The following is a 20,436-nucleotide window of genomic DNA, read 5'->3' as shown; positions in this document are numbered from 1 at the left end:
TTCTAGGGCATCAGTGCTGAATGTCTACAGAATGTCCCCAGGGCCACTTACTTGACATGGTTTCCAGCCGTATCAGGAAGCAGACAAGACTGGGAAAGCTGAGCCGGCCAGAGCTATCACTGTACCTGAGTGTCATAAGACTCAGCAGCTCCTTGCTGAGGAGGACTCCTGAAAGGAAGTCTGGAATGGGAAGGTGAGTTGGTGAGTTGAGGAGACTGAAGATGGGGTGGTCCTCTGCCTTGTGAGTCTCAAGAAACCTGCAAAGGCTGTCCATTAGCTGTCTCTCTTATTCCCACTCAAGTCAAGCATGTCAGCCAGGCCCACCTCACTCAGGGTCTCTCCTTTTTTTCTTTTTTTTTTTTCGGGTCTGGGGACCGAACCCAGGACCTTGTGCTTCCTAGGTAAGCGCTCTACCACTGAGCCAAATCCCCAACCCCCGGGTCTCTCCTTTTGAGTCTTGGCTGCTATGCCCTCACATCACACGCCTGCAGCTCGGCCAGCAAAAAACTCAAGAGACTCAAGACACTGACTACTCCTCTGAACACACATTGTCTTTCCCAATAATTAGATAATCCTCATGTAGCATAGAGGTGCCAGGACACCTAAGGGCTTTAGTTCAGTCCTGACTCTGCCAGGTTTTTCTTTGCTGGTGTTTGTATTAAAGTATCTTCCATCTAAATGTCATGACTCTCTGCAAGTCCCATATATAGGTGCTTCTAATGTTGGCAGGCATGGTCTCTGTGAAAGAGGGAGATTCAGTTCTAATGTGCTCATCCCAGGGAAGGCTGGGGCACAGAAGGGAGATCACAGCTCAGAACTTTGCCTTAGCTGGGAAGATGATAGGCATCTTGCCCTCTTTCTTTGACCTTGTCGTTTGAATCTTTCTTTAGTTATCCAGGGAGGCACCAACCACACAGGTGACAAGAGAAGAATGGCCAGCAGTTGTTGCTCCAGTGAGCAGGCAGACACTTGAAAGCTGATCCACCTAGGCAGGGATGAGCGTGGTGGCCCATGGGCCTCATGAAGCTAGAGGCACATTTGATTTTTGTAGTAAAGCTGATAAAATAGGAGCCAAATGCCTTCAGATCGGGCTTGAGTGTTCACCATAGCCACCTGCCCTGCTTCTGAGCTGAATTGGAAGGGTCTCTATTTCACTCCTTTGTTTTGTTCTGTGGTCATTAGTCTCCTTTGACAATATCATCTTTAACTGGTTTTTCAGTGGTTCTCCAAGGGTGGCCTCATGTGTCAGCCACAGACGCTATCTGGCAGCAAGTCTTAGAACTTGCTGGAAATGTGCCTTCTTCAGTCGCCCCAGACCTCCTGAATCAGAAATGTGGGGGCAGCTCAACCTTCCTAGTTCTAGCAAGCCACACGGGGTACCTTAGGGCATCTCAGCTCTGAACATCTCAGCCTTCTGCCTCACTGTGGACCCGTGATGCTGGGGTACAGCTGATGACAATCAAAATTAAGGAGAGAATCTATGCTCAAACGGAGAACAGTGTCTTGTATTTCTACCACTTTCTATGCCAGGGGCATGGGAAGAAGAATCACAGAGGCACTATCTCCAGAGTTAACCTGGGGGAACATGATTCTATGGCTTATTAAGGAAGGTGGCCATCTCGTTCGTAACCTTTTTGTGATATGTCTTCCCCACAGGTAAATGGAGGTAATGATTCCTGCCCTTCCCAGTTCTCAGCCAAGTGGAGACAATGAAAGAAGAGGAAGTGAACAGTTCTTGGTCAACCATGAAGCACTTATGCACCCTAAGGTATTGTTATTATCCCAGGACAGAAAGCTTGTGCTTACTTGAACCCAACATATGCCATTTGGTTTAATCTAGCCTTGAAACTTCCGTGAAGAGAGAGAAATAAGATCCCCATCCTGCTTTGTGGGTATTTGACTCTGAAAACCCAGACAATGAGCTGGAAGCTTTTGGAAGATGAGCCCAATTCCTTGTAAGTTATCAGACTTGTACATCCCCACCCCATCTCACTTCGCCTCCCCTTCTTTCCCCATTAGTCAGAGCTGTGTTGGAGAGAAAAGGTGGCTGAAGAATGTATGGGTACAGGACTGCTCAGTCTGTGGGTAGGGAGCTCAGATCAGAGTCTGGTGCTGGAAGCCCATCATGGTCAATGTAGCTAAGGGAGGTCACATAAGCTAGAGCTCTCTTTCTCCCAGCTCCCCAGTCTCACCATGCCAGCCTTGCTTATGTCATGCTGGAAATACGGGCCTCACAATGTCCCATAGCCCTCTATCATCCAGGCTCATGGGCCCAAGTTACCTGTACTCTCTATGACCTCCCATAAGTCCGAGCTGCGGAGAACTCCTTGGCTCCTCTGGATGTGCTGGAAAACATGCTGAGGGGGGAAAAGAAGCAAGAAGGCTGTGGGGATGGAGGATGTGGATGGGAGAGGTCCTGTAAGTCTATTCCTCACCTCTAGAGGAGGTTTTTTACTGAAGTGTTCGAGAAGCCAACCAATTTACAGAGAGGTAGAGCAGGGAAGGGGCAAGCAGGGATGGCCATACTCCTTAAGTCCATCAGTTTGCTCACAACTGGGCCTAAAGTTCCCCTCCCCCAACCAGTTTCCATTTCTTCTCCCGTTAGACAAAAGGGACATTCAGCTGTCTTTGGAGAAGCACAAGGTCTCTCTATAGCAGCGCTTTCCAACCTTCCTAATGCTGTGGTTTAAGCTCCAGCTCAACCAATGACCAGCTCTGTAACTGACCTTCGCCAAGTTACCACATCTTTCTAGGCCTCAGTTTCCTCATCTGAGGTACAGGGCTAGTTACGGTGCCCACCTCCTAGGCTTGTTATAAGAAGCCAATGAACAAACATCTATAAAGTGCAGATCAGTTACTAATACCTTTGTGCTTATCATTCACTGATTCCTAAGTGTGCACGCTCACATACAAATCCCCTCGCTTGTGCATTAGCGAGTTCTACATAGAAAAGGCCAGAAGCAGGTTAGAACTGTGTCCTGGCCCAAGCATGGGTGCAGGAGGTAGTGACTATAGCAGCAGCAGCCACTGTTGTACTGACTCTTACATTTTCTGGAGACTTTTTCTCTCTACATAATGCTCATTGTAACCCTGACCTGCAGCACACTTCCTAGATGGGGAAATTAACCCTCTGGCAGGTGCAGACCTGGTCTTGGATTAAATGGGCAGCTGCCCAGGACTGAGCAGAGAGCGGCCGACTGCCATCTATATGCTGCTGCCTCACAGTGGCTTTTCCACGTCAAAATAGCAAATCCCAGATATGCAAGGCAAGGCCAACTGTGGGGTGGGGTTGGCAGTGGGGGTGGGAGTAGGCCAGTGGCTGTAGGATGATGGCTTGAGAGCCTTCTCTTGGCCTTATTTGGTTTCTGGTAGGTTTGAAGGTAGACACCAAGTGGTTTCTATTACACAACCTTGTTCATTTAGTAGCTGACTAGCTATGTCATTATTGGGCGATTCCGAATGCTGCTATATTAAACACACTGTGGAGGTCTCTGGGGGGCAAGATGAACATGGGGAAGAGCTTGCCCTGGAGGACCCAGCAATGTAATGGTAGGAAGTTCCTGTCTAACATTTTATTGTCTGAGAAGAAGTCAAATTCCCCCCGCCCCCTGCCCTGGCCCTGTCAAGGATCTTGGCATAGCCACATAGGACTACTGATTTGGCCTTTCAAAATGTTCAGAGAGGGTGACATGATTAGTCATATGACATATTGGTGCTCTTTATTTTTTAAAGCAGTTTGTATACGTGTATATGGCTGATTATGCTATTTATTTATGCACTCATTTATTTATTTGACATAGGGTTTCCTCTAGCCAAAGCTGGCTTTAAACTCATAATCTTCCTGCCTCAGCATCCTAACTGCTGGGATTACAGATGTGTGCCATCATGCCTGGCCTGATTATACTTTTATTTTGTATTAACTGGGTCTTAATACTTTCCTTTGGCAAGTTAATGTTTTCTTTTTTAGGTTTATTTTTCCCACCTATGTTTTCTATTATCAATAGACATCACTTTTAAAATAAGAAAAAGTTCTTCTTAAGTGCAAAATACTAAGGCACACAATGTGGCTTGCCCTACAGGTGTTCGCTAGAAGGTGAGGACTCAGGTCATAGGGACTGGCAAGAAAGGCTTGGCAGGGAAGGCATGTCTGCAGCTGCCTACATTCTTAGGATGGATGGGCAATGGCCAGGCTTAGAGCATGGGGATGGGGGAGGAAGGGGGTGCAGAGGAACAAAGGCTCGGCGTTTATAGGGAACAGCAAGGCATCTTAGAGTTGAGTTTCAGAGGAAGCAGGATGAGTTAAAAATGGCCTCTTCTGGACTTAAAAATAGAGACTTAACTCAGGAGGTCTGTGTGCTGCTTTGAAGCATTCAGACTTTGTCCTGAGGACAATAGAGGCCATACCCAGCCCGTAGGCCAACTGTGTTTATTTTGGTAGATCCTTCCACAGAAGCATTGATGTAGAAAGAGATGGGTTCTGACTAATGGGTGTTTCAATATATATCATGGCAGTTCTAGACACTGTCCAAGATAACCTCTTTCCCCAGCCTCATAGAACATTCTTCATCCTGCCACTCTGGCATTTCAGGCCTTGGTTGTCTGTTTGTCTCCCAAAACAAAATATGAGATGACTTTGAGGGCAGGGTGATGTTTCCCATCCTTTCATACCCTGGTGTGGGACACCCAATCACCATTTGCTCACCCGGGTTAAATAAGAGCGTTAGTCGTGTCATAGTGAATGTGATCATACCTGGCAGTGGATCAGGCGACTCTGTAGTCTTGCAAACTCCTCCCGATCCAGCCGCCCATTCACTTTCAGCTGGAGGACAAGTTAAGAGCAAAGCAGTCCAGGGGGCAATGGGAAGGGGAGCTGTTTGTCCTGCTAATGAAGCCAGAGCAGCTTCAGCCTTCAGCTGGTAACCCAGTGCCATGTTGGCCCCTTGCCAGCTGGCTCCCACTCTATCTGAAGGTGACCTGGTTTGGAATTGTTTTCCAAAAACAAAATGTATTGTTAGAAGGAAAGATCTCTGAGAACAAGGCATCAATTTCAGTTATATCCAGCAGAAGAGAGAGCGTCCCCTCAACCATCAGTTGGCTGGGCTCCCTGGCAGGGGAAGGGAGGGAGGAATATGCAGGAGCCTTGAAAATGCAGAAATAGTGTGGAGAGGTAAATGTGCCATCCCTGGGCCCTGTGTCCCTGGAATGTTTCCTGTGTATAAATGCTTCCCCTGCCACCCCTTTTGACTGGCAACTAATTCAGGGGAAAATAATTGAACTCTGAGAGCTACCACAGCACTGTAGCTCTGGACCCCAGGGGAGGCTCTATTTTCAGTCCCCCAGTATAAGGCACAGGTCTTTTCTACCTCTTTCTCCTCCTCCTCAGTTGGGTGCCCGGCCACATGGCTGCAAGGGCCATTTGGATTCTTCTGTGTCTTCAAGTGACTCCAGGCCACAGCCAGCTGAGACAGGGCTGATTTATGATTCCATCAAGAAGCCTTCTTGTTCTACAATGGCTGGCTTCGAATTCACAATCGAGCCTTGTTAACCGTGTGAAAGAGGGGTGATCTGTCTCTCTCTGGAGACAGCTACAGCCCGAGAAGGAGCTGCCAGGCTTGGGATCCCTCCTATGTGGCCAGTGTTTCTCCTGCCCGGAGGGAGAGAGGTCAGATAGAAGAAGGAGGCTCCTAGGAGAGAGGGTGTTGATATGAGAGCAAAAGCAATGAAAGTTTGATTTTTGGTCCTGTTCCTTATGTCCATGAAACTAGGCTAGCCACTGAATTGTCTCAAGACCATTGCCTAGAGGTATAAAAATGCCATGTGAGCCAAAAGGGGTTCCACTACTGTGCACTGCAGACCAAGAAGGCTTTTGAGTTCTCTGTGGTTAGCTTTTAAAATTAAGAGTCCTTTGAATAAGGAATCCCAGCAGTGAAGATTACCTCAGTGTTGAAGGAAAGGGTGAAGGGAAAATTGCTCCGACTGGAGAAGGTAGCATAGGTTGAGGTTAGAATGTGGAACTTGGAGGCTTAGACTTCTATTTCAAACCCATGCATAGCCCCCAACTAGCAGTGTAAGCTGGGTGAAAATACTTCACCTCTGCTGCCCCTGGGTCTTCCGTGGTTCAATGGGATAACAGCAGTTGCTGGGCTGTTGTAAGCATTGCAAATACACTTCGTTATGATTCCCAGTGAGTAGTGACTAATACTATGGCTACAATGATAAGCGCGATTCCGGAGTGAACTGGTATATAATTCAAATCCCAGGGAAGCCCACAGGGGTTGGGGGGTTTCTAGGGCTGTAGGAGAGGGTGATTACAAAGGATACATCCATCAGTGCCATGATGCTTTGGCACTGGTCCAAGGAGAAAGTGTCCCCTGGGGGCCCTGAGGAAGGAGAAGACTGAAGTGTCATTGAGGATGGCAACATGAGGATAAGTGGCGAGACAGCAGGCTTCTAAGAGGACATACCTGTTAGGTACTCCTGGTTGAGAAGGCTCTGAAGTTGGCTGGCATCAATGTCTAGCCCCTGGTCCAAAGTGCAGGAGGAAAATGGGTTGTGAGATGGAAATCAGGAGGCAAGGAAAAAAAATCCCTCCAATTTTGTGGCAGCTCTCTGACTTCTGAGCCCTTCCTTTCCATAGCACATCTGCCTGCTCTTTGTCCTGGGCCTGCCCTGGGTTCTGGTCATGTTTGTAACTCCTCCTTTGAGTATCCATCACGATGGTTGGTCCTGACACTAGGCTCCTGTCTGGGCTCCCTCACACTGCCTCCCTCCATTTATTATTGGACAAGACAGGTGTTTCTTCCTCCCCTTATCATGACTGGCACTATGGGATCTCCTAGGAGGATGGTATCAGGATGACCAGTGTATTTGCTACTTTCAGAAAGATCATGAGATGTGTGATGACTTTGTATATATGTATGTGTGTGACAACAGGAGCTAAAAGTACTCAAAATCTAGGCTACTAGAAGCTTCTATCATACAGTATAATACTTAGTCTTTTGGGTACTAAGGAAAAAAGGAAGGTATTATAGCTTCCCTTAGATTAAAAACTGAAAGCAACCACAGTCATGTGTAAAGAGGACATTTTCTAGGCTTGCTCTCAGGGTGAGGTCATGGCCCTGGCCCTTCCCTGTAGACAGGCACTGGGCAGCCTGGTGGGTAGTACCTTTGATGACAGTTTCAGGCAATTAGGCTTCTAGTCCATGTCTCAGAAAGTGCTTCCTAGGGGCCTTCTGAGAACAGCCCATCATAGATACCAGCTCTCATAGACCCCACACACTGTCCCTTCTTCTCCTAACATTGACAACACCACCTTTCCCCCAAAGCAAAGAGCAGCCTCATATCCTGTTCTTGCAAGGCCCCATAGAGAGAAGCATAGACTCTGAGCTGCCTGTGTCTGATGCTGGGCCATTCTTCTAACCTCGTAATTTGGGAAGATCAGGGAAGTTGGCTTTATGTGCCCACCATCAACCGAGTTTTTCTTCCAAAGTATCTTGACCCCTTACAGTGGTTAATACGCTAAGGAGGATTCACTTTCATAGGATTATCCACGAGCCAACTGAACTGACCCTGGGCCACATCTACTGCCTGCTTCATGTTACATGTAGGACACATGTGGACCTGGACTCTACACTCTGTCATGCGTCAGAAGCACTTACAGAACTAACGGCAAGCATGACGATGTGGTTGCTCAGACAAGTTCCCCCAGAATTGCATCAAAGCTTCACAGGTGGGGGTACTTAGGGGAAATGCCCTAGGAGTTTGGAAACTGTTTGCCAATTGAATTCATAAAGGATGGTTGTTAGATCTGCTCTGTCTAACCTGGGAGCCCAAACACATGATTCTTTTCTGACAGCCAGGCCTGTTTATGCCATCACCACTGCCATGACTAACAAAAGCAACTAGTATCAATGGGTAAATACTGTATTAATAAAGCTAGTTAAAACGAATGTGAGGGACCAGGAGGGAGGATACAGCGAGTAGATGAGAAATGCTTTGCTTAAAAATTTCTTAGGAGTCACAACCTCTGAGCATGGTGTGTAGGTTGTGCAAGATGGTGCCAGGGGTGCCTTGCTCAAGGATGCCTGCCATGAGGTGACCTAGGCACAACGCCCCATCTGTCTTATTCTAATTCTGTCCGATGTCCAATACCAGCTAACAGTCACTCTAGAGGGTGCCAAACATTTGGCTGTTGCTTAGAAAAGTTCTGATTAGGGAGTTTGTACCATCCTATCATACGACAGATTATATTTTTATTTTAGAAGTACAGGTGCATGGCCCTGTGAGAAACTATACCACCTGCCCTGAAGAAGCCTGGTCTCAGGCATCCTAATCAGGTCTTGATGGCCACCTCAGAACAGCTAACCTAAGCTCAGGCATCTGCTCCAGGGGAGCTAATCTGTCTTAATTCAATCTGACAGAAATGATTGAGCACCTCCTCTGGGCCAAGGACAGTGATCGGTGGTTGGGGACAAGGAATGCATATGAAGTTGTCTCTCTGCCTTTGGGAACTCACAGACAGGGACAGTGGTCCTCTGGGTCAGCCTCGTTTCAGTGAGAGCTGGCCTGAATCCTGGACAAGTACTGAAGGGCTGCTCTTTCCAAGATGCACCCCTCATTCCAGCCACACTCTCCATCTATCCTCTCTCCTTTGGGTGTGTGGGTCCGATCTACCTCAGAGATACCACCATGCTATTAGCCCTCTGAGTACAGAGGCAGGGGCGGCTGGCATCCTTCCTCCCGCAGTCTTTGCTTGGCCCACAGTACACAGAATCATCTATATCATTTTCTGCTGCTTCCCACACCAACACTGTTATTAATGGTAAAAGGCCCATCCCACGGAACCATTGGCAGCTCTTTTATCCTGAGGAGTCAAGGAGTTCTTTATAACAGTTTATTAAACCATTAGGAAAGCCCCATGTGCACATAGGTGGCTTGGCAGGAGGAGAGCTGTTGGGGCTTTCTGAAGCTGGCCAGCTCCAGGGAGGAACAGTGCCAGGTTTGGGGTGGGGGAATGGCAGAGCCAGAGAAAGAAAGATTTCTGCCAACTGCTTGTCTAAAGGCTGAAGCCACACTATATCCCTTACACACAGCTCATAATTATCTTCGCCTTGTTCAGCTCTATGTTCCAATGGGATTCCACTCACATTGGGACATCACTTGTCTCCAGAGCTTGGCAACCAGAACATCTGGGGATGGTCCAGGGATAGGACGCATCGAATATGATCAAGTCCCTTTTGCCCTGTGCATTCTGATAAGTGACTAGAGATGTCTCTGTCCTTGCACTTTCCCCCCTACCATGGTGAGGTCCCTGGGTGCTAGATAGCATACCTGATCCATATATCTGTGGAAACTGCTTTTTGGGGATTCGTTTTCTGAAAGACTTCCCTGGATCAAAAGGAAAAGAGTTACATTAAATTTCTGGGAAAGAGGTCACTCATCCGGTACAACCTTGCTTTAGTAAGAGTTGGACTGACTGAAGGAAGCAATCAGCCTGCCTGAATCTAAGACAGGAGATTCACCTGGTAGTCGCAGGGGTGAGGTAAAGGAAATCAAATTTAAGGGGGTTTGAAAACAAAAGTTTGTTAGAAGGAAGATACTTGGGTCCAGTCTGATCTTGGAGGATTGGAATTCTCTTCTGCCCCACCTCTTAGAGCTATAAATACCATATCAGGTTGTCTCTATTTTCCCTGGCCATAGCAAGACCAGGAAGGAGAAAGAAGCTCTTGGGGGATGCAATGTAGGTAGTAAAGACAGCAAGCAAGACCCGCACACCTACCTTGAGGGCTTTGAGGTTGAAACTGCTGTTTGGATTCCTAGAAAACCAGGGAAACGGTGTGACAAAAATGACCTGCACTGTATTCCCAGAAGTCTACCTGTGGAGGGCACTCAATGACACCTATTATCTTCTGCAAGGATGAGAAGAAGGCAGCCACATCAGCAGACACACGATAATCATATGTTCATTTGGGGTGGGCATGGTCTAAGTTTCTCACCGTTGACTTGCTCATACTGAGATGCACACAGGTGGTGACTTTTACTGCCAGGGTGCAGATGACCTTTGACTCATGGTCCATCTTGAATTGGCAGTGATGGCCCTTACACATTGCTGTGAAGACCTCTATGACTATAGTAACACTTGCTTCAGGCTCAGGGGGACAGGACTTGTTGACCCCAATCTGTCCCATGACAACATTCAAGGCCGTCTAGAATCAAGGCTTGTTTTCAGGTCAGTCCATCTTCCTGGTCTACCCTGAATTCTGGCCATATTACAAACAAGTGAACATAACACATGGTATGATTTTCCTGTGCACATGACTGACAGCACGTATTCAACAAACCCAAGGCTCCACTATGTCCCTGCTTCTTCCTGGGCTCTTTCTTCCCATGAGTATGGTCTTCTCCTTGAAGTTATTAACTTCTGATTACCTTCAAGGACCAGCTCAAGCGCTGTTTACTCTGAGAAGCCTTTCCTAGTCCTTGTGGCCAGAAGCAGTCCCTCCACTCTGTCCTTTTGTATGGTTTTACATCGCTGTTGAGGTCACGTTACTGGTTCATGGAGTTTCTCATTCCCTATTGTTGTTAGCATCTCAAGAGCAAGTCTCATCCTGTGTCCCTGGCACACCATGGTCTAACAAACCACTGCTCATAAAGACACACTGAAGTAGACTAAAACACTCAGGACCCTAGTGCTTCTATACCTGTCCTTGTGTGGCATTTTGAGGAATATTCGGAGCAGGAACTCCACTTCTTTCCCGTGTGCTGAGGCAACCACTACATAGGTCCCAGGACTCAGGTGGAAGGACTTTGTGAAGTTGCGTTTGGTTACATAGTCTATTCCCTGGGCAGCATCTCTGAATTGGGAGAAAAATGCAGGTGGCAGTCTTTTCTGGAACTTCTGGAACTAGAAGAAATGAGATTATTGTGAGAAAGCCTCTCCTATACATAAGACCTAGTTGCTAGGACAGGTGATTCCTTTCTAGACCCTTCTCTGCTCACTGGAACAGCATTATAAGCTGGAAAAAGGAGATGGTGCTGACTCAGATTCAAAATTAAAATACCGCTTACCCCAAAGAATGGTTTCTTATCTACCAGGTGTGTCCCATCTGTTGTCTGTGGTCACACGAGTCCCAGCTATGGGTGTGACCCACTACATTTGTATATGACAAAATCATGTTGCAATGTCAGAAGGCTGAACTCGGCAGATCCCAGACACTACAGTGGATGCACGAAAATTTGACAGGTAATTTTATCTCACTAATCTAATAGCGTCCTGGGGTTCTGGTTTTCTCTCTTATTTATGCGCAAACAAGACATGGGAACTGGTGACATTGTTCCAGTGTTGAATTTCTTCTGGCGTCCCCAAAGCTATGTCTCCTCTAAAACTTTAATCATATGCTGCCATACAACTGCAGGGTTGAATTTTCTTCTCTCCCTTGCTCCCATCTCCCCAGCAAGAGCCCCGGGATTCCTTCTCATTGGAAAATAATGGGTCTCAATCATTTCCCTTTTATTTCAAATTTTCTTACAGATAAAACAATAAATATAACGCAATTCCTATTACCAGATGTCACATACATATTATATAATAAAAACCCTTACTAAACAAATTTTCCTACTATGTGTGAGCATGGTGATTCCATTTAGAATGCTTATGCAGCATGAAATGGTTATTGATGGGCTCTGCCTTGGGGGAAGAACAAGGGCAATGGGGAAGCTTCTATCAGGAGATAGCAGCTAGTCTTAGGCAGGGGATAGGCCACTGTCCTGGGTGTACAGCAGAGGGTAGGTGGAACCCCCCAAAGCAGTTTTACTCCTTTCAAGAGCAGCCCCTGTGGGCTTGGGGACCTGGTGTGCATAGGTCCTTTTGACAGAAGTAATGGATGATGGGGCCCGGTTCTCTTCCAAAAGAGCTGCTATGCCCTCTGGCACTAAGTATAAATGTGTGCAGAGGGATGTGAACAGCCTTCTTCCTACAAGCTAGGTTCGATGGCCCTACTTACCAGCTGTTCTCCAACCCCCATCACCTTTCTTTTTAAGCTCTGCTCAGAGTGGATTTGCTCAGTGGCAGTGAGCAGTGTGACCAAGGAGTGGAAGGAGACCTTGGTCCAGTACTCAGAGGGGTGGCATCATGCAGATCCAGGGTCACACAGCTACAGAGCTGGTGGTTATTCTAGTTGCAAAGTTTGTGCCCTTTTCTGTCTTGGGTCCCTGCTGTGCTGTGTTCTCCAGCTCAGAGAACTGGATCTGAACCATTCCATTCATTTGAGAGCTTCCCTCAGAGCCCTTCTAAGTTTTCTTCTTATGGTGGGGCTACAAGGGACCCAGACAGATTCTAAGCCCCAGCTTTGTGCCTAGGCCATAACTAAGGGACCTACCTCTTTGCTGCCAACTTTCTGTCTGGATTTTTGAGTCCCTCTGCTCTTGGAGTTGCTAGACACTGCCTACTTCTTGGGGCCTTGTAACTGCCTTGGGATGGGGCACTGTTACCATCTGCTGGTGATGGTGATGGTGATGGTGATGGTGATGGTGATGGTGATGGTGATGGCACCATCTTGTTCCTTGTCCATACACTGTATTTTCCTCTTGGCAGTAGAGAGGAAAGTTACTGCAGAGTTCATAGCCATGGCAAGGCCAGGTCTGTGCCTGTGAGGTCAGGCCCTCTGAACTTCATTGTCCCTTTCCATTCTTTCTTATAGGCTTCAACATTTTCTTTCCAATCACTACTTGATCAGGTCAGGTCAGGTTATTGGATTAAAAAAAGATATCTATTTGCTTATGAGCAGATGTAAGGGTATGCCTTGAAGCTATATGAAGCCTGTAAGCGTCGGCTTATGGTAGATTCAGGGATTAAGTCAAACATCTGAAGGTCATTCCTAGATACCCCTTACTACTGCCCTCATCTTAAATATACAGCAACCAGTTGGACCAAGCTTCTCTATGAGGATCTAATGCGTTAGGGTGCTTTTACAGCTGTGGACTCTCTTGGATGTTAACGAGAAAATTCTGTGAGGTCTAGCCATATACCAAGATGCCAAACCATCCATGCTGAATCCTAGTTTGTTGACCTGTTTGGAGACGCTAAGCTGACTGATGATTCAAGATGCAGCAAAGATGGACTTGTGGACCTGGGTATGTGGAAAAGTATATCGGTTTACCAAGGGGCAGCATCAGAAATGAGGGAAGTCAGTGAGGACAGCAGTGAGCCGTACCTGGGAATCCACCTGTGGAAGAGAGAGAAAGAGGCATCAGGAAGCAGACACAACAGAAAGAAAGACAACTGGGTCTCCCATCCAAGCTCAGGACCCATGCTACTTCTTGTGTGGTCAGCCTGTCCAGCACACAGGGCATGTTATAGGAGTGGGATATATTCTTCATTTATTGAGCAGAATTGTAGAAAAGGAAAGCTATATTGTTATAGGGAACAGCAAAGAGGAGAAAACTGAAGGAGGAAGATTATCTGAGATGGGGCAGTGTCCCCTTTGTGTCTTAGAAAGATGTGGTTATTGTTTATAGCTATAATGGTGACATATGTTGAAGTGGGAGGACACGGCAAGAACAGAGAGAAGACACAGTCTCAGTCTATGGCAGATTTCCCAAAGTCAGGTACAAATGTCTTAATATGGAGAGTGCCAATGATAAGACAACGTCTCTGGTCTCCTTAGACAACTGTAAACGTGATAAGATTTTGTTCTATGGATATTCACTCCCCTTGTGCACATATGAGTGGGCAAACAGCTGTGTTCCTCTCTTTCCATCTGGTAGAAGGACACAGTTTCATCTTTATGACCCTCTAAATGAACTATTTCATGTGTGTGGAAATGGAGGTTAGGCAGGACCAGGGCAGGGAACAGGACAAGCTGCACTGCTTCTTTTGCAACGACGCCCTACTTCCCACCAAGCACAGACATTCCCCATTGGCTGGGTTCTGATTCCTTTCTTTTGTGAGCTGAGGTCCTACCCAAGTAGACCAACCACTTGATGGGTGTGATAAGACATTTTAGTCGTGGATACTGGGAGTGAGGTGTCAAACCCTGGCCTGTGGGGACACCTGTAGGGAAAGAGGACTGAATAGCATGTCCTCTTGTCCCCTTTATCTGTCCTAGCTTTTTCCTGCCTGTTCACAGAGCACTGGTATCTGGTTGATGTAACAGAACAGTGTGACCATAGCTGCTGGGAAATCCTAGACTCCCACTAAGCTTGGACCCCCATTTCAGCTACTTCAGCACTATAATTGCTCAGCCCTAGGGAGTTCCATAAGCCAGGATGCAGGCGAATTCACTGTTTCTGGCTGGAATACAAAACCAACCGAAGTATCTTTTTGAAAAAGATTGAAATTTTGTTTATGAGTGTTTGTCAGCACATACAGGTATGCACCAAGTGCATGTCCAGTGCCCAAGAAAGAAGAAAGCATTGAAAACCCTGGAACTGGGGGTATAGACAGTTGCGAGCTTCTATATGGGTACTAGAAACCCAGCCTAGGTCCTCTACAAGAGCAGCAAGCACTTTTAGCTACTGAGCGATCTTTTCAGTTCTCCAAGAATCTTAAGATGAGATCTAGACTGAGCATTGGCATTTAACTCAATCAGGATCCTGAAAGGACCATTGTGTGTAAGTCTGAGGAAGCCTCTGGTCTGGGGGGCAGCAGAGAAATAATTCATCTCTGTAGAAAGGAGAGAAGGAAGCTTGGAGAAAAAATAGAGTTGATTACAACCTCACTGTAGTTCCTGAATCATAACATGTTTGTCCATCGGTTGTGGGTGGGGTCATCTAGAAAATGAAGCTCAAAAGGTAGGTGGGAACTGTACAAGATGGCTCCACAGCTTGACCTGACCCTACAGAGGGGCCTGTATGGCTACTTCTGGGATCAAAGATTTGTTGTAAACAATGCATAATTATTCCTACCTCTTTTGTTTAATACTATTCTAGTATGGGTGTGACTCTCTCTCTCTCTCTCTCTCTCTCTCTCTCTCTCTCTCTCTCTCTCTGTGTGTGTGTGTGTGTGTGTGTGTGTGTGTGTGTGTGTGTGTTTGAGATGGCTGGAATGAAGGTAAAAGGTACACTCAAGTGGAAACACCCAGGTCACAAATCGTTTCCTTCAGCATTCAAGGGCTGAAGATGGGATATTTGGCTTCCTTGGCTACTACAGTAGAAGCTTTCATGTTTCCTCCTACCAAAGTGGAGGCGGGTGCTGGGTGGTGATTCAAATGACAACTGTCTATTATTGCCATTGTTAGAAGATGTTTTTCGATAGTCTGGGCAGGCCTGAGACAATGTAAAAGTATTGTGTTAAATCCCAACACTTTGTTCTGTTGGAGCTTTGACTCTTGAAGAATTCAGTAAAAGAAGTGGTTAAGTAAGAGTGAACTATGCTAAAAGAGTAGAACCCAATGGGCTCTCATTTCAGAGCCTGAATCCCTGATTCTCCTGTTGCTCTGGGTATGATGAGAAAGGGAAATGTCAGCCTTGTTGAGGGCCCTGGGCTTGGGCCTACAGGTGCTGAGATCAAACTCTACCCATCAGCTCTAGCAGTTGGGAAGATATTTCCTTTTCCTCTGAGCTTCGGATTTCATAGCTTTAAAAGTGGGGATAACCATAGTCTTGAGACACTAAATGAGAACAAGCTTGTGACTCTGTAGTGCCACAATCTATGAAGCCTCCTCACTAGCAAGTGCCACAGCTGTAAGCAGGACAGTGCCCATGAGTAGAGGAGGCAGGGAACTTGTCTGGCCACAAATGGGCTGAGACCAATGTCTTTGAAATTTGCTTTGTCTCAGTGAGCAATGGAAGTTATTCTAGAATGCTAAGCCCATCCCCAGCCTAGTGTATCAGTAGGCTTTTGAGCTGTGTGACTGCAGGCTTCAAGGGCATCTGATGCCCAGCCTCAGCTTCACCATTAACTCTGACATGCCATTTCACATACCCGTGTACCAGTTTCTTCAACTCTAATGTGAGAAGAGGGAACTACTTATACCTCATGGAGTCACAGTCTTATTTGCACAACAAGGCTATAGGATGGATGATGTGAGAATCACTCCCTCTACCTCTGGGATGCTTTGAATTTCTTAGGAGAAGAGATAGCAGAGCCATTAAAAATTCTTTGTAACTTTTCTCTTTAAATTTTTTTTTAAAAAAGAGTTTCTTAGTTAACTGTTTCGTGGTATGTGTATGTGCTATCACGGGAGTAAGGGGGAGTGAGAAAACTTATTGACAGTTAGTGGAAGAGAAGAATCTGGGCTGAAGGGAAAACCTGGTTTTGGATGAGCAGCCAAATGGGTCTTAGATGCCAACCACTGAGCTATATATCTGGGCTTTGGTCTAGAGTCTAGTCCCTAGACGTAAGAAGAAAAAAATTTCACTGATTGAATTTAAATGGGTGCGCATGCATGGACACATGTGTGTGTTCGTGTGGGTTTGTATTTGTTTGTGTGTGTGTGTCTTAAGCTCTTCAAAATTTAACCAATGATCTTCAAAAGAAACCCAAGTAGGCAGTCTCTGAGGAACTTGTTAAAACGCAGACCGTTAGACTCTGCAGGTAAGATTCTCTGATTTAAGGGTTATGGAGCTGGTCTAAGAACCTGCATAATTATAGAAGCAGCTCTTAGACTTGAATGCTTCTTGAGATCCAGGCATTAGATTCTGAGGCATACTGGAAAGCTATACCATAAAGTGACAGAGGTAAGGGACATCTGCCATCCAAAACATGGTCGAGAGGCTGGAGGGATGACTCAGGGTTGAGAACAAATGCTGCTCTTGCAGAGTTCTGTTCCTAGCACCTGCACAGTGTGGCTCTCAAATGCCTGTGACTCTAGCTCCAGAGGGATCCAAGCCTCCTGTAGACTCCACGAGCACCTGCACCCACCCGTGCACATGTGCAATACCTACACACAGATACAGCCATAACTAAGAATAAAACTTTTTTAAAAAGTCAAGTCTGATTCTCCTTTAGTTTAAATGGTTCTTCAAACATGAGAGCTGGACATATGAATGTCTTTGGGCTTTTATTACTAAATCTTCAAGCTTGGCCAGTGTCCCTACCTAGCCCAAAGTGTACACAGTATCTACAAAGAACAAGACCCAAAGCACATTGCTTACCTTGAACACCTGGAACTGTAGTGGAAATGGCCACTCTTCTGTCTTCAGGCTTTGTGGCATGACTGTGAAAGCCACAATGACATTGTTACCATCCATGGGCTCTTGAACGTCAAAGAGGTACTGTATATCCCTTCCATCTCCTCCTGGAAAGGAAAGAGTCATTACTGGGGCTCAGAACACCCCTGGGGGTCCCTGGACACTGCTTATGGAGTTGGGTTTAAATTCTGTTTGGAGAGCTAAGACCCAGGCCACCACAATGATTGTTAGAAGTTATGAACCAAGTGCTTTATATTTGAACCCTCAGTCTCTTCCTCTTAAAAACAGAGGAGGTAGTGTTATGCCTAGTGAAGTAAAAATGTCTCCTGTATGTTCAGCCCCATTCCTGTGTGCGTGTGTGTGTCCATATGTGTGTGTATGGAGAGGTATCCAGGTGTGTGTACACATGTTTGTGGAGGCCAGAGGCCAACCTCAAGTTTTCATTCCTCATGTTCTGCTCAAGGTGTTGTTTTGTATTGTGTTGTTTTGAATTGTGTTGTGTTGTTTTGTGAGATAGGGAGTCTCACTGGCCTATGGCTTGTGAGCAGGCTAGGCAGGCTGGCTAGTGAGCCCCTGGAATCTGTCTGTCTTCACCTCCATCAGCACTGGGATTATAAGAGCCCATCACCATAGGCAGCCCTAAGGGCTCTTTAGTAAACTTACAGAATCTCTTAGTGTGCATGGACTTATTGTACTGGCAATAAACACTAGAGCCTTGAACGGCATCAATCACCAGATGCCGGTGAATACAGGGGGAAAGAGGTGGTAGGCTGGTCATATACACTGCTCTTATACCCGAGCACACTGATCCCAGCGAGTGCAAGAGGAGAGCGCACATGGAAACTATCAGACTCAGGTGCATGGAGCAGTGCAGGAAAGCTAGGCTATAGATGAGTGGATATTCTTCAAAAGGCATGGGTCACAACAGATGAGCTCTGAGAGGTGAGTAGTGAGATGTAGAAGACTATCATGGTCATGGCCTTTCTACGAGTACCGAAGAAGATGATGATTAAAATGTACTTAGCAGCAAAGAGCAGGCACTCAATTGATTATTCCCTTCCTTCTCTTCCTTGGTATTCCTATAAATGGCCTTGCCGTGTAAGTTGGGCTAGGTCACTGATTCTCATTACGTCCAAGGAAAGGGGCTTTTGTGGTGCAGTCAGGCAGGCACTGCTTGGGGAGCTGAATAAGAGTTGAGGGACTGGGGATTTAGCTCAGTGGTAGAGCGCTTACCTAGGAAGTGCAAGGCCCTGGGTTCGGTCCCCAGCTCCGAAAAAAAGAACCAAAAAAAAAAAAAAAAAGAGTTGACTCAGCATTTTCATTTAGTCTGCTGTGAGCTCCTGGGTGACAAGGCTCTCTGAGTAGCAGAGTGATCACATGAGCCCGGAGAACAAAGGGAAGCACACCTTAGGGTCTGGGGTTATTGAAGGGAATCTTTCTGGACAGGCAGGTGTGAACATACTTTCTCTCACACACCTATGTTTACAGCCAGTTTTATGGAGAATGTGCTAGCTCGCTTAAACTGTACCTCACAGGAAGCCGCTTCAGTCACCAGTGCCCACAAACAGGGAACAGGACGGACAGTGAAGGGTTATGATGGAGGTCCCTACTAGTGCTCCCTCATGAGCAGGAAAGGATTATTCACCCCATGTCTGGTTGCTCTCCACAGTCTTTCCTCCTGTCTTGGATGTCTACTGGAGAGCAGAGAGCCAGCTCTTCACCTGGGATTTGGGTGAAGCTGATTGGCAGGATGTAGGATGCCAGCAGCGATGATTGCCCCGCCCACCCCCATTACTGGCCAGCATCACGTGCTGCAAGGGTAGCTGCCTCTTGCGGCTAACTCCTTTGCTTTCTCATTGGGCCAGATCTAATCAGACACAAGAGTCAGAGAAAATTTGGGATAGGGCTAGGGCTGACAGCTACAGGTCTGGCAGAATGACCACCTGCTGTGTTTCCTGAGATCACTTGGTTCTTAAACCTCATTTGTCGCCAGCTCTCATTGGGTGTGACTCCAGGATCCATAGTGATCGGGAACTGGCTACATATGTACAGGCACGAGAAGTTCTCATGGAAATCTCGACAGGACATCCTGTGGAAAATAGACACACAGTCCAAGTCACCTCTGGCCGTGTCCTCAGTTCCAGCTTCCCATCACTTCGCCAAAGTCTATCTGTGGCACATTCAGTGTCATGCCTTTCTGCCCTGAGACTTTCCTCCACTGTTAGAGAGGACAGTGGTAGAGACAAGTCTGGGTATTGTGTGTCCACCTGGCAAAACCACTTTCCAAACGCATTAATCCAAGTCTTTTTAGGGTCACTGGGGCAAAAGCCATTTTTCTCTGCTCTTGGTCCTTTCAGCTGTTAGCAATCCTGCCTTTGCTCATTGCAAATTCATGGCTGAGGTCTTTAAGGGAACACAGGGATGCCACAGTGAAAATCTGGCCTTATGCTAGGATTAAAATAGAGATATAGGGGAAGATTTGCCCTTCTAATTGACACATGTCTCTGATCCTGAGCGACTCAGAGCCAGGCTTTCTTTCCTTATCTCACTCATGATAAATGTCTTCTTTTTTAAATTATTTAAATTTGTTTTCATACAGTATATTTGACCATGTTCTCATTCCTCCTCCAGTCCCTCCCACCCATCTATCCATCCAACATTATATCCTTTCTCTTTCTCACACAAAAGATGAATACAACAAGAAGGGAAAATCGAAGCAGATATCTAAAAAACAAACAAACGAACAAAAACAAAACAAAAAGTACACCCCCAAGAGGAGTTTATTTTATGGTGGCCTACTACTTTTTGGCATGGGGCCTGCCCTGGCATATGGTTGATATACCCAGCGACACTCCATTGGAAAAAACAGCTTCTTGGTTGAGGGTGGGACTTTGTGTCCGCATCCTCTTCTCAGTGCCGGAATTTTGTCTGGTTTGAACCTTTGTTGGTCCTGCGTGTGCTGCCATAGCCATGCATTCTCAAGTTCTTTTCTTTCTCTCCCCTGTTCTTCAGGGAGTGGCTGAGGTCCCTGCCATACTTATTCTACAGATCTGTCCTAAGGGTTTCTCTTCTTTTTTATATACACATACTAACTTTCCCTGTAATACGTCACTAAGCAAAACAGAGGACCCTCCAAGACATGTCCATCTTCTCTCAGATGTGCACATAAGGCATGGCATGTGCTTTCAAGACATAGAATAATGCATAGCTTCTAGCTAAGGACACTACTGTCCTGCCCAAGGTCAGGCTGGTAGATGCACTTTTGGTTATGCTTTTGGAGCGTGTTATCAAAGCAAAGTGGAGCTG

General features: G+C 46.5%; 1 protein-coding gene across 1 annotated transcript in view; it reads right to left on the bottom strand.

Moving 5' to 3' along the window:
* Capn13 (calpain 13) overlaps positions 1 to 20,436 on the bottom strand; it is a 95,013-nt gene that overhangs the window by 11,301 nt on the left and 63,276 nt on the right. The window contains exons 10-20 of the mRNA NM_001025133.1: positions 19,074 to 19,219; positions 17,095 to 17,237; positions 13,212 to 13,223; positions 10,701 to 10,903; positions 9,779 to 9,815; positions 9,331 to 9,387; positions 6,465 to 6,522; positions 6,322 to 6,380; positions 4,751 to 4,819; positions 2,282 to 2,357; positions 52 to 180 (exon numbers count right to left, since the gene is read on the bottom strand). Coding sequence (NP_001020304.1) covers positions 52 to 180; positions 2,282 to 2,357; positions 4,751 to 4,819; positions 6,322 to 6,380; positions 6,465 to 6,522; positions 9,331 to 9,387; positions 9,779 to 9,815; positions 10,701 to 10,903; positions 13,212 to 13,223; positions 17,095 to 17,237; positions 19,074 to 19,219 — 989 coding nt within the window. The remainder of the gene's footprint in view (positions 1 to 51; positions 181 to 2,281; positions 2,358 to 4,750; positions 4,820 to 6,321; positions 6,381 to 6,464; positions 6,523 to 9,330; positions 9,388 to 9,778; positions 9,816 to 10,700; positions 10,904 to 13,211; positions 13,224 to 17,094; positions 17,238 to 19,073; positions 19,220 to 20,436) is intronic.

Source organism: Rattus norvegicus, chromosome 6 (genome assembly GCF_036323735.1).
Source record: "Rattus norvegicus strain BN/NHsdMcwi chromosome 6, GRCr8, whole genome shotgun sequence".
Lineage (NCBI taxonomy): Eukaryota > Metazoa > Chordata > Mammalia > Rodentia > Muridae > Rattus > Rattus norvegicus.
The sequence above is the reverse complement of the archived record's forward strand: the minus strand, read 5'-3'. Positions and strand labels throughout refer to the sequence as shown.